Here is a 12,588-nt window from a genome sequence, read left to right as displayed (position 1 = left end):
CATTTGTGAGATCTGGACTCCAACACCATTCTACACCCCTCAAAGCCCGCCACAAAACGTACCCCGGCGCCTGATCCAAGCAACGCCAAATCCAGTCCTCAGCGCCCAGACCCCAAGCGCACGAATCCGACGACTTGCTCACTTCCGCTCCAAATACCCCACCACGCCCTCCGCCCTCTCCAACCTCGCAACCGTCTCCGTCAGCCCCTTCAACCCCACCAGCCCCTCGGTCCCCCTTTCCCACATGGCTTGCACCTCGTCCCAGCGCTGCAGCTGCCCGATATCCAGCCTTCCCTCTTTCTCTGCTTGCGCCAACAGTGCCTCCTCTTCGGCTTTGAGCTTAGTGTCGAGGGTCTCGGATTCTCGGGTGAAGGATGTCTGGAAAGCCTGTGCAGCGCGCAAGGGGGCCGTGCGGCGCAGGTCGGCGACCTGGGCCGTGAGGTCTTCTCTCCGGCGCTCGAGGGACTGGAGGTGGGCTGAGAGGCGGGAGTCGTAGGGTTCGTATTCTGTTTGCCTGTCAGAGCAGTATAGCAAGCCCCGCTAGAACACCCCCGCGTTCCACTCCGTTGTCGACATTGAGAAGGGATGCTGTGGAGAACGCACCTTCGCCCCCGGCAGGCTCCTGAGCCTCCGCGGCCTCCAGCCCGTTGATGCTGATGTTGTGCTGCGCGCGCGCGAAGGTGGTGCGGATGTACTGCACCATCGCATCGCCCCCTTCCGGTCAGCCCTCTCCGCTCCTTAATCAGATTCGAAACACCTCCACCTTGCCGTATGGAGTCCTACCTCATCGACCAGCTCCTCAACCCTCCTCCTGAGCGCATCCTCCCCCGCAGGCGCCGCGCTGGGCGGGAGGTGCAGGTCTATTTTCTGGCGCGCGGCGCGTAACGCGTTGGACTGGAGGTAAGCGAAGTCGGCGGGGGACTGGAGCTCGATTTTGCGGTGGGCTGTGTCCATTGTCTTTTGAGGGGTGTGTTACGGGTTTTGCGTGGGTAGAGCTTCAATGAGATCAATGTCTGGTGCCCTTGCAATGACTTGGGGCTTGGTGGGATGGGGATTGTTTTGATGATGCGGCGGGAGCTAAGCAACGGCCCGTCAGGGAAGGTAAGCCGAAACGTGGGGTATCACGTGGGGTATCTTGTAAGTCTGGGTCGTCGCTGTTGATTGAACCAGAAGCAGGCCAATAGGAGTGACTCTTCGGAGCTCTATTGTCTGGTACCAAGTAAGTATGTTGAAAGCGCATAGCTTCACCTACTCGATAGAGTTGGAAGATCTACATGTTTACAGAGTGGTATTGAGTCCTCAGAGATAGCGCTATTCACCGTCCCAAGCACACGCCCAAAGCGCCAAATCCGACGCCAGATACGACCCCATATAACGCAACATGATGCTAAATCGATGCTATACTGAGCCCAGCTCGCCCCGTCCCAGTGTCCGCTGATCCAAAGCGCCAACCCCAGGCCTCATGCTGCATGTCTCAATTGCGCCAGTATGCCCAAGAACGGATATGATGGACAATTACTGCGGGAGGAACGATGCAGCCTCCTCATCCGTAAGAACTATGTCTTGAATCGGGTCTTTCTTATGCTCGAGATCGTAAGAGTCATGGTCGATGTAGGAGGGGAGGAAGAGGTCTGGACGCGGGGTCAGCTGTTTGAATTCACGGCGAGCGGGGCTGTTGCGACGTACCTTGGTTCCAGTCGAAGCCTTGCGAAGACTTGACACACGTTATCTACGCAGCTTAGATCAGCAAATGTGGAATCGCGAGGCTGTGTTGTGGGGGGTCGCATACCAGCCGAGGAGCGTCAGGGTGTCCGACGTTGATAACCATGTGCTCGCACTTCGAGATGGAGGAGCCTGGGTGCTCTTGTCAGCTCTGGGTTCTGGTCCAGTATGCTAACGCTTCAAGTAGCTCCTCGAAGCGCCGCTGACGACTGGGCAGCTTGGTAAGGGACATACTCAACAACGACGGCCGCCGATCATGGTTGTAGCGAGTCTGCGGTGAGGACGTGGCGGACGTAGCTTGCGACGTGCGTGGTGAGTCCGCCGAGCTCGAGTAGGACGAAGAACTGCTGGGACTTGGGGCTTCGCTGACAGCCTGCTGCTTCCTGCGCTTGGGGATAGCGATGGAGGACGACATTCTCGCGGTAGGCGAAGACAGGTAACTGGCACGGGATGTGTAAAAGAGTGAGAAGCACTGCAAAGCTCCAGAGGAACAGTAAAGGCTGAGCTCACGGAGAAGTTGAGTCGTGAGGTTGATTGGGGAAGCTCTGGGCGAGGATGCAGTGACGGATGACTCGAGGCTGCGGACTCGGCACAACTGCTGATCCCGCCGGGATGTCGGGAGTGCCTGAAGCTCCAGATCAGTCGCAGGCACTTCAAAGAGTCAAAGTCGCATTATGACGTAGATTGCTATCTTATTGTTACATAGGCATCGCCCAAACAAAGCGTCAAACCAGGGTTCCCGTTCTGCAGCGCGCTCAACGGTCCCGCCGGAGCGCCCTGAACCTGGGAGCTGTCCTCACAAGAAAGTAGACGTGAGCCAGCACCCCCGTAGAAGCCAACTACAAGGTGTGACTGGAAGTCCAAGTGGCCGTGAGACACACGCCGCCGCAAACAAAGAAACTGGAGGCAGAAGCTTAACTTTGCCTTCGCGCTCCGCTGCCTGATCCCAAAACCCTCCATCTTACAGCTGTCGCGCATCCCTTGGGTATCCTCAAAAAAAGCAGAACAAAGGGCTCCTGGACGCCAGAAACCAACTCTGCCAAAAGAAGGCCCACGCTTCAGCGCACGAAGATGCACGCTGCCCATGGCGTGAAACGGAAGAAAGCCATAGACGCAGAAAAGATATAACATTTACCACCCCTTCTTCCGCGTGAACCTCTTGTTCAGCAACACAAGGACCTTCGATACGTTGAACAGTACGTATTCCAGGTCCAGCTCTTCTTGGTTGTCTTTCTGCATCTCGAGCAGGTCGTCAAGCTTGAGATCGAGCTCCAGTAAGCCCCTGTTCCGACCTGCAAAAGTGGCGTCAGTCGTGTCTCCAAAGGTAAATTTGGTACCGGACCTACCTTTGTAATGCAGTGAGATGACAAAGGTACCCGGCAGAGGACTTGTGAAGTTGAAGTAGATGTTCGCCCGGCGATTCTCGGGCACGTTGCTCTTCTGGATCACGCCCTCCTTCTCCAACTGCTGATGCGTGAACTTGTACGGGCCCAGCACTTGGTGCTTCTGCTGCTTCCTCGTCTTGCCTTCTGACTGGCCACGGACGTTGTGAAGGTAGGACTTGTACGTCTCGAGCTGGTTGATGAGGTAGCTATTGTGGTCGCGGATCGTGCGGTAGACTTCATCCAGTTTCCGGCTCTCCTCAACCACCTTGTCCTTCATGGAACCCAGGTGTACTAGCTCTTGCTCTATCTCATCCCGCAGCAAGGCAAAGCCGTCACTCTTGTCAATCACACCTAGCTCCTGCAGCTGGCTCAGAAGCTCTATGCTTCTTATGCCCTTCTTGACCATGACAGAATCGTTCCTTGTGGTTGCTGCAGCCTCTGCGATGCGATCCAGCCGAAGCGGCCTCCGGGTTAGGGGAGTGTTCGCTGGCAGGGAACGCATGATCACAACAAATGTCGACTTGGCCTCCATGAAATAAACCTCTTCTTGGGTGATATCCAGCGCAGCAGTTAGATCATCAAGCGGTGTTTCCCACTTGCTGAACAGCGGCAGATTTATGACCCTGTTCTCCTTGCGCGGTAGCTGAGCAGGCGCTGAACCAAGCTCGTGCAATAGGACGCTAAGATGTGAACTCTCGTCCTTTGCCAGCTCCGCAGCATGGCGCTCGAGAAGTTCATGGGTCGCATAGACTTCGTTGAGAGTAATGGACAGTTCGAGGTCCTTCTTCGACAACGCGACGTAGTTGTCCATCTCAAGGGATTCGTAGAAGTCCTGGACCTCGCAGAGGTCAAGCATGAACCTGTTGATCCGCTCTTTGTTTTGTTGAATGAAAGGCTGCAGTTTGACCATGTACGGTTCTTTGGCGTATGACGGCTTGTTTGCAAGATTCTGCAGCATCTTTGCAATGTATGTTAGGGTACGCTTCGGATTGTCCGCAGGTGTTCCATCAATGAGCATGTACGATCGCGGAGTGACAATGGCTGGATTGATGAACCGAAGAAAGAAGAAGCCGCCGATGAGTGTGCACACGGTGTGGTCTGATGCGTCGGGATACTTCCTCTTTGAGAGACTCCGAATCTGCTTGCAGATCCAGCGGATGCCGTATGGTGTCTCGTCAAGCCCAGCAATGATTGTTGAGAGGAACGAATTGGCGATCTCCATCAGCATAGTCAACCGAGGAGCAATGATCGCCTGGACTTTCTCGTTCTCCGCGGCTTGCTCGGCGGTCACTCCTTTAGGCATGTTCGGCGGCAGGCTCCCTTGGCTCTCCTCGATCTCACTGACCATCTTCTCGTATACCTTCAGTGGGTTAATCTCGAGATCCAAATCTTTCAACTCTATAAGCGAGTTGATACGCTCGGCAAGCACCTGCTTTAGATAGCTCTGGCCGGGGCCGCGCCGAGTGTATGTGGTCATCATTCGTGACACTGGGGTGTTTGCGCGTAGAAGAGACGAGTAATCGGGGGTGTTGTCGAACTGGTATGTGAGAACGGACTAATTCTATCATCAATCTATTGTCTTCCGCACCGACACAGTAGATAGAATACCTGAAACATGGTCAGAAGCAGGTGCTCCTCCCGGCTCTCGTATTGATTGCCATAGATGGTGAACATGACGGTCTGTAGCAGCGAGTCGATCTCGGCCAATGTAACAAGTCGACAAAGATGCGCAATGTGTCTTGGTTCTGATTGGAGGAGGAAGAGAAGATTGCCGTATTTCTGAGTTTTCTCATCGTTCGGGAAGAAGCCCTCCTGGAGCTCAGCAGCCTCATCCAGATGGCTCGCGACCTCATTTTGCTACACAGTAGATTAGTAGATATGTCAGTGGCAGAGTTTCGCGGCACGTACCTCCTCCAGGGCCATGCGGTTCTGGATGAGCAGAGCTATCCGCGAGTCCAGATATCGTACGTCCTTCTCAAGCACGAAGTTCTTCTTCGACTGCGACGAAATCCTCGCTTTCAGCTCCCGGAGCGCTTTCTGTGCTACGCAACACCGTCAGCACCTCCTCATGTACGTGGCGTAGCTTGCGCCCAGTATACCTCTTGCCAAGTCATCCTCAATCTCCAAATCCTTTTCTTTCGCGGACATGGAGAGGTACAGGGCCGTCACCGAGTAGCGCTTGGATGCCCGCATGGATCGGGAGCCATCGTGGGAGGACATGGTGTTCTGGCGCGACACGGGTGTGAAGGAGGAAGCGGACGAGGTCGAGGCTCGCGAGGGAGCTTGAAGCTTCGCGGCCGCCATGGCGGTGAACTTGTGCGGAGCGAGCCCGACACGGGCGTCTTGAGGACTCGCAGTGGTATCGACAGGTACACGAACGAAGTTTCACGAGTCGCGCAAGGTATTGAATGGAGACAAAGGAATCTCGACGATGCGCAAAGGTGTCGATGTAACAGCAGCAGGTTCTCGCACACACTTCTCGAGCTTTGTTGCAAAAGTCGTTTCTGCTAGCCGTAGCGATACCCTCCACGTAGATGGTTTCGGCGAAGCCTGGTTGATGCTGGCTTAGCTGGGATCTCCCGCCCAGCGAGTGTAAATTCCAAGCGGAGATTGGCGAGATGGCGCAATCTGTCGCACGACTCTGCGGTCGGTGGGAATGCGCGCACGGGATATCCTGGCGACTGTGAAACGGTTCTGTTTGATCGCCGTGTGTGATGGTGCGAAACAGTCGCGGGCTGTGGTTTGCTGGCGTGAGATTACACTTTGTTAAATGCGCGACGGCGACATTCCAGAAGGAGATTTCGAAGGCGCCAACCAGCGCGCGACAATGGTTCTCGACGGACGGTTTACCGTATGGGTATGCGCAGCGAGACGGAAGGAAAGGAGCGACAGGAGGGGCGGCGGCGGCAGTTTATCTGCAAGACGTCGATGAGTGGTCGAAGGTGAGCTGTTGTTTCAGGGCGCAAGCGCAGAATTGCCCGAACGCGCTCTTGTACCTTCCACTTGTGAACGGCGCGCTGGGAGCGCAGGTGGCACTGGTGGTGAACGAGCAGGACAGCGGCCAAGGGGAGGGGTTTATGACTTAGAGGCCGAATGGCATAGTTAGATGATGGCACCCGGCACCCGGCACCTGGCACCCCTAAGTTAGTTAATACCACCCTCAGAGACCAAGCGGAAAACGGCTTTGGCATGAGACGCTACGCGCCGTCAAAAACAGCTAGCACAGGAACCATCGCTGTCAGGGCCCGCTTCGTTCGGTCAGCTGACGGACCTCAGCACCGAAGCGCTTGCCATCTCCGGATGGATAGAGTGCCGTAATGCTCGAAACAGCATCTTGTGCCGACATTTAGTTCATCGGAACAACATAGCGCTGAGGTGCGTGTCGCTTGTTACCAAATCCAGTCTTTTCATCATGCATCGTAGGCAGTCTGTTTCGAAAAGACCACCCGCCTGACAAGCGCTTAATGCGCATGGAGCAACAGGGCAGTCATGGATGGCGAAGCCGCCGGGCGTGATGCGTGGCATTGATAGACGCGGGGTGGCTTACTGGGCGTCAATGATCATCAACCATCCTGGACGGGTATCAGAGGGCGTTTTCTATCCCCTGATCCAGAAAAATTATATCCAGCCAATGCCCCCGAGGATTCTGTGAACAGGTCGAGAGCAATATCAGCTGCATCGATACGGTAGCCCGCGTCTCAGGGTACCCTTTAATCATCTGAATATGAGATTACCTGTGTTACATTGACCGTAATCATGAAACGTCCCCCTGGGGTTACCATTGACGTTGTAACCCCGCCATGTTCCTAGCAAACAGCATGGCAAACTCTGGAGAAGATCATCCACAATCACTATGAAATGCGCTGGGTATACATGAGCGACGGCCGTTGAATGAGCATTCTTCGGCGGCAACTCCGTCTCTTGTCCTTCCTGAGGTCTGAACGCCCAAAGGAGACGCGTTAGGCGATTCAATAGTGGAAAAGCCAATCTCTCGGGAACGCCATGCCTGTCGCTGCCACCGCAAACACCAATCGCGCCAATGGCGGTGAATATACAAGTCTCAATCGTTCTTACAGCGGAGAGTCCCGCAACCACTTGAAAACCATGTGTGAGCTTGCAGCCCTGGCGCGTTTCAAGGCGCTACTTCTCACGCGGGCCCGTAGCGATAGAACAACAGCCGCGTGAAATCGGTGTTTCAACAGAGAAAGGAAAATAGCCAGCTCCTCAATGACTGTCTTCCCTGTCAACAGTATCAAAAACCTGATGGTGTGTTGGTGGCGGTAAACACTCGATGTTCGTGTTGTGTGACCCTCGCGGTATTCGTAAAGTTCGCGGCGACGTATTCTTCGCCGCTCGCGTGCTTCTTTTGTAGAGTATGAGTAACAGTCGAGCGGATATGTGGGTCATCCAGCGACGCCAGCGACAAGAGCCACAAACGCAAAATACCTGTGCGACGCATCAGCTTCCCGGGCGCAAGGCGCAGCCGAACAACAGACAAACGGGTACTCACACAGCAGCGCATGTAATCCACTCCTGGGCCGGCATGAGTGAGGTAAGATCCATGTAGACGACCACAGCCGCCTCAGCCATTCCGATAATGATTGCAACGAACAATCGTCCAAGGGCACCAGACACGACGATAAAAGCGACAAGCGGAAGGAGCAGGGCAAAGAGAACACCGAGAGCGGAACATTGATTGACATCAGAACCATTCTTTGTCGTTCGTTGGGAAGTAACAGCTAGCAGATCGCTCTCGTGGCTCAAGAAGCGTGCTTCTGATTTGTCGATTGGCATGTGCTTTTCCATCCAGCTCCGATAATCACGAATTTTGTCCGTTTGGGCTGACTCGAAAGCGTTGATCATGCCTCCATATGAAGAGAGCGCTTGAGCTGATGGGTATTAACAACTGTGTGTGGGTTTATGACGCGCAAAGCACTTACTGTACTGGCCAAGCTTCACAAATATCTTCCCAAGCAATTCCGTCCGTCTGTAATGAACCTCGCCGCCATAGCGAGCGTCAGCACGACGGGATGCCGGGCGTGCATCGCAATCAGACCCCATTTGATCCATTTGCACAACACACTCATCCAACAGGCGCAGCTCTTCCTCCATCTCTGCGATCTCATCTTGGAGATGCAGGAGTATGCGATGGTTGAGTCCGTCAAATCGACGGTACATCGGAATGACGTGTTTCTCGGTCTTACCTTGCTCTGGTGAGGGCTGCTGCGATAGTCGTGAAGCGAGCATCTCGTAGCCGGATATTGTTGTCCGGGTAAGGTCTGGACCCCTCACGTTGACCATGTATTGCGGATTAGCCGGCTGCATGTAGGCATACGGGAGGAATTGTGCTTGGTGGTACGCAGGTGTTTCATAGGGGAATGGAGGTGCAGATGGGGGTGGATGGAAGTGAGCTTGCGGCACAGAATGCTGAGGTTGAGGATGGTGCAGGGGGACACGAGGTGATTCCTGGGCAGAATAGTGGTATGCTTGGTGGTTGATTCCAGGGTAAGGACTTCCTGATATGTGTTGGCGTAACTCTTCCTCTTGACTCTGCAGTCTGTGGTAAAGATGGTCGTCGTGTGGAGCCGGTTGTGCTTCATGTGTCGAGGCGCCGGATATGGCGAGTGCTTTCTTTTGAATAGAGGTTTCCAGAGGGGACTCTTGTTTCTCATCCGAATGTTCAGAGTCATCATCGGAACCGTCTGAGTGAGTGTCTGAAGGGACCTGATTGATTGGGGACTGTTTGATGCGTTGATCAGGACTACTGCCGCCTATGGATATGCCAGAATCCGAGTGGATTTGCTCTTGCTGCGGCCATGACCTTTCTGTAGCACCTTCCTTCGTAGAAGCTGAAGATGTCGAGGCACGTCGTGGGCGACAATCATCTATCGCGGTGCCAGCGTCGTTGGGAAATTCTCGACCGTCTAGCAACGATGCAGGACTGGTATGGCAGGTGTGAGGTGAAAGCGACGCCATGGGCTCGCTATCTCGTCCCAGAAACCCAAACAGGTCTAATGTATCTGAGCGGCTTTGTTTTCGTTGTCCTCTCACCGAAGATCTTTCAGACTCGACCCGCCTGCTGCGGTCTCTGTGTCGCTTGCGTTTCGAGATGCCGGCTCGATCATACGACTTCTGTGTTATGGTTGAGTTGCTGCCGCTCGACGTACCGGAGGTATTGGTGAAGCTTGAGAGTACAGAGAGTAGAGACGGATTGGTAATGTTAGCTAGGCTGTCGACCTTCCGCTGTACCCCGTCGTGCTTTGGCCGGAGGGCACGTCGATGGAGGATCTCCACTTCGTCCCTTTGAGAGCTGCGTCGGCCCACATACGGTACTAGCTCTTTCATGCTCTGTCCATGCTCTTTCGGATGCTGAGATCGGTCTTGAGGTCGGTCATTCTCCTTGCCTTCCAGTATCCTACTGAGCTTAGGGAAGAAGCCGCTCGTCTCTTTCCCAGTCGAGCCCAACTCTGGTGCCGATGACCTCCTGATCGTTGCAGTAGCACCAATACCACTGCTATCAGAAGAGGAGCGACGGTTGCCGGCCCCTGTGGCCCGGCTACGACGTGGTTCGTCCTTATCTACATCTACCCAAGTAGGGAATGCTGTTTGCGGGCTATCACTGACGCTGCGTTGGGTTCTGGACGCCCGTTCGCGAAACGGAGGAGTCAGCGCTGACTTTGTGAGTCTTGACTGTCGCGGTAGACCAAGGCTTGAAGAGCCAGGCTGAGATGCTTGGCCCGGGATGGGTTCAGACTGAGCAGTTCAGCGCACCGGTAATCAGCAACAAGCGGGAACTAGAAGAGCGGCTACACTAGCTGCAGCTAAGAAACGACGTGCATACCATTTGTACAGAGTGAAAGGAGCGATAAAACGATTGCTGAGCTGTCAATGAATCTGATACTGTTGTCGTCCTCGGCCGGTATACAGCTGCCTGAATCTAGCCGCAGAGGACAGTGTGCATGCAAAGGACTGAGATAGAGTGGTGGACTTGCGAGACACACTCGCGTGCATAGCTATGGATTGGGCGAGTAAGGAGCGTAACTTGTGCTACGGAGATACTTAAAAGGGGCACGGGAGCGCATGCTGTATGCAAGCCATTGCTGTGCTGGCGGCGTCTCTGCGAGACACGAGAAATTGCATGGACTTTGGTCAAACGAACACGGCTGATCGAATCTGCTTGTTATGGGAGGATAGGAGAACTCGGAATTCATTGGTGTTCTCTGCAGGTTAGTCCTGGTTTCAGCGTGAGCGGCGTGCGTTGGTGAGCTCCAGTTGGAGGCTTCCAGACGCGAGGTCGATCACGTGATAAAATCTCGTCCGCATGTTCGTACCCGCATACTGATCATATCGCGGAGGGCTGATGAAGCAAGAGTGCAGGTTGTTAGACCACAGTATGATACAGTTGCTCGAAGCGATTGAGTCGTGTGCAGTAACCCCGGAACGAACCCGATGCGGAAGCCTCAAACATTTCCGTTCAGAATTTCCTCTGCCTCCTGAGCCCGCAAACCACTCGATGAGGTGGTGTCCTTCCTCCGTCGCACAGAGATGGTTGCCTTGGTGGGCGGCTCCATGACGTCGCTGATGTATCTACCTACTGGCCGCTCCGGCAAGTGCTGGATATCGTACCTCAGCAGCATTTCCGCGAGGGTCAACTTCAGCACATGGGCAGCGAAGAACCGGCCTGGACTGTTCATTATCCCATAGACGTAAGCATACTAACCGACAAGGTCAGTTCAGATAGAATCACTCACCAAGCATGCCTCCCATGCGAGAACGCTAGGAAAGTCTCACTTGTCGTCGCCAGCGCCTGTTTTTTCGACACCGACTTTTCGTCCACCCTGTCCGCACCGTCCTTTTCCGAATCTAACATTGCTATACACTGCTTGCGCTCTAAGAACCTCTCAGGGCTGAACTCGTCGGGCCTCGGATAGAACTCTTCATCCCGATGGATTGGGATAAACGGCAGCCCCACATAGGCTCCCTGCGGCACAAATTGGCCGTCCGGTAGAGTAAGGCCTTCCTTCGGCATGACCTCGTGTACGGCACCGCGGCCCCCAATGGTGCTGCATCTCATGCTTTCACGGATAGTGGAGTCGGCAAGATAGAGTCGGGCAACCGCAGACCGGGTCCAGGCACCGTTACTCTCTTGGAGGATTGTCGCCGCTTCATCGCGGATGCGCTCGACGTACTGCTTCTCTGGGGGGCTGCTGAGTAAGTCGAAAAGGAGATTGGTGAGGGTGAATGTGGAGGTGTGGATAGCGGCGAAATTCAGGAGGTTGACGCGTTCCGTAATAGCCCATGGGCTCCTTTCGCGAGGATCCGGGTGCTTCAGAGCTGCTCTGACGATGTTCTCCAGAGTACTATAGGAGCCACCCTTCTCTGGATTGGAGGCATTGGATGGTCCGTTCTTGATGGCCTCCATGTGCTGCTTGATTTGTGGTGCTAACAGGCGGTAAGACCGCCAAGTAAAGTAACGGCACGGTAGGCCTGATAAGTGTCCCAAGACTAGTTTCAAACCTTTGAGGAGGAGCAAATTGCAGACGAGGCTACCCAGAGCTATGCCCATGGCATGATAGATGGCGTTCTTGAGGTACGCTTCATTCCGGCAAAGGGGCTTACCAACCAGAGCCCGGCTTGCCGTCCTAACTGCAAGCCCCTGCATGGTTTCGAGCACCTTGACCTCTTTCCATATCTCGGTGTCCGTACCCCAGACCTTATCGAGGCTAGTGTTGATCTCTTCAATGATGTCCGGTGTAAGGCTCTCGAGGTTACGTGTCAAGTCTTTCCTGATAATGTCGTTATGCAGCGGATTCTCGAAGAGGTGGTCGGACATGACGTATGGCACACCCAGAAAGCTAGCCTGGACGACTTTGTTGGTGAGGACGTCTTCTGGCTGTCTGAAAAACCATGATATGTGTGAAGGTGCGAGCATAACCACTGGTTGGCAGAGTATAGCTGGCGATACCCACGCTCTGCCGTGCTTGCTGTGCTGGAAGATCTAGTCAGACTCGATGCAAAGAAGCGGACGTGTTTCTCCCTCGACAACAGCGAGACGGTTAGACAAGAGTATCTGGCATTTGATAACTCCAGAGACTTTCGACGAAATCCCACTGCGTAAAGCTGGTATGAGCAGACGTACGCTATTATAGCCATCGTTGAGTATTTGCATTCCTTGTTTGTAGTCCCGTAGATTGGCGCGAAGCCTTGAGAATATTTGCTTTCGACGACCAGCCCATGGAAGCGATTCCAGCGGGTCTTGACGAGCAAGCCGGCGAACCCACATCCTGCGAAGCAAGAGGACGAGAAGACACAGAACACAAGCAATCGGAAACACTGGTTTCTCAAGCTTCATGATCATGATCGTTGATGAAGGAGTGTTTGTGAGATGAGAAGAAATCTGACAATACGAGTTTATATACTTTGTGCACTATTTGAACGGCTGTAGCCTGAGGGGGCAGCTGTTAGGTGGATGAAAGAAGCA

General features: G+C 54.3%; 4 protein-coding genes across 4 annotated transcripts; all 4 read right to left on the bottom strand.

Moving 5' to 3' along the window:
- Window positions 1–138: 138 nt before the first annotated feature.
- Window positions 139–954, bottom strand: W97_04677 (uncharacterized protein; the record flags this gene model as incomplete). The annotated part of the gene is made up of 3 exons (XM_007782566.1): window positions 139–506; window positions 604–694; window positions 784–954. The coding sequence occupies 3 exons, from the start codon at window positions 952–954 to the stop codon at window positions 139–141; spliced, it is 630 nt and encodes a 209-aa protein (XP_007780756.1).
- A 561-nt stretch (window positions 955–1,515) lies between these two features.
- On the bottom strand, window positions 1,516–2,137 carry W97_04676 (uncharacterized protein; the record flags this gene model as incomplete). The annotated part of the gene is made up of 4 exons (XM_007782565.1): window positions 1,516–1,631; window positions 1,687–1,729; window positions 1,790–1,854; window positions 1,957–2,137. The coding sequence occupies 4 exons, from the start codon at window positions 2,135–2,137 to the stop codon at window positions 1,516–1,518; spliced, it is 405 nt and encodes a 134-aa protein (XP_007780755.1).
- A 716-nt stretch (window positions 2,138–2,853) lies between these two features.
- On the bottom strand, window positions 2,854–5,411 carry W97_04675 (IQ domain-containing protein containing GTPase activating protein; the record flags this gene model as incomplete). Its single annotated transcript, XM_007782564.1, has 5 exons — window positions 2,854–3,014; window positions 3,060–4,662; window positions 4,716–4,964; window positions 5,016–5,149; window positions 5,207–5,411. The coding sequence occupies 5 exons, from the start codon at window positions 5,409–5,411 to the stop codon at window positions 2,854–2,856; spliced, it is 2,352 nt and encodes a 783-aa protein (XP_007780754.1).
- Window positions 5,412–7,510: 2,099 nt separating this feature from the next.
- W97_04674 (uncharacterized protein) lies at window positions 7,511–12,039 on the bottom strand (the record flags this gene model as incomplete). Its single annotated transcript, XM_007782563.1, has 6 exons — window positions 7,511–7,553; window positions 7,618–7,996; window positions 8,048–9,860; window positions 10,703–10,793; window positions 10,859–11,549; window positions 11,625–12,039. The coding sequence occupies 6 exons, from the start codon at window positions 12,037–12,039 to the stop codon at window positions 7,511–7,513; spliced, it is 3,432 nt and encodes a 1,143-aa protein (XP_007780753.1).
- Window positions 12,040–12,588: the final 549 nt, after the last annotated feature.

This window comes from Coniosporium apollinis (genome assembly GCF_000281105.1).
Source record: "Coniosporium apollinis CBS 100218 chromosome Unknown supercont1.21, whole genome shotgun sequence".
NCBI lineage: Eukaryota > Fungi > Ascomycota > Dothideomycetes > Coniosporium > Coniosporium apollinis.
This window is presented reverse-complemented; position numbering and strand designations above follow the sequence as displayed.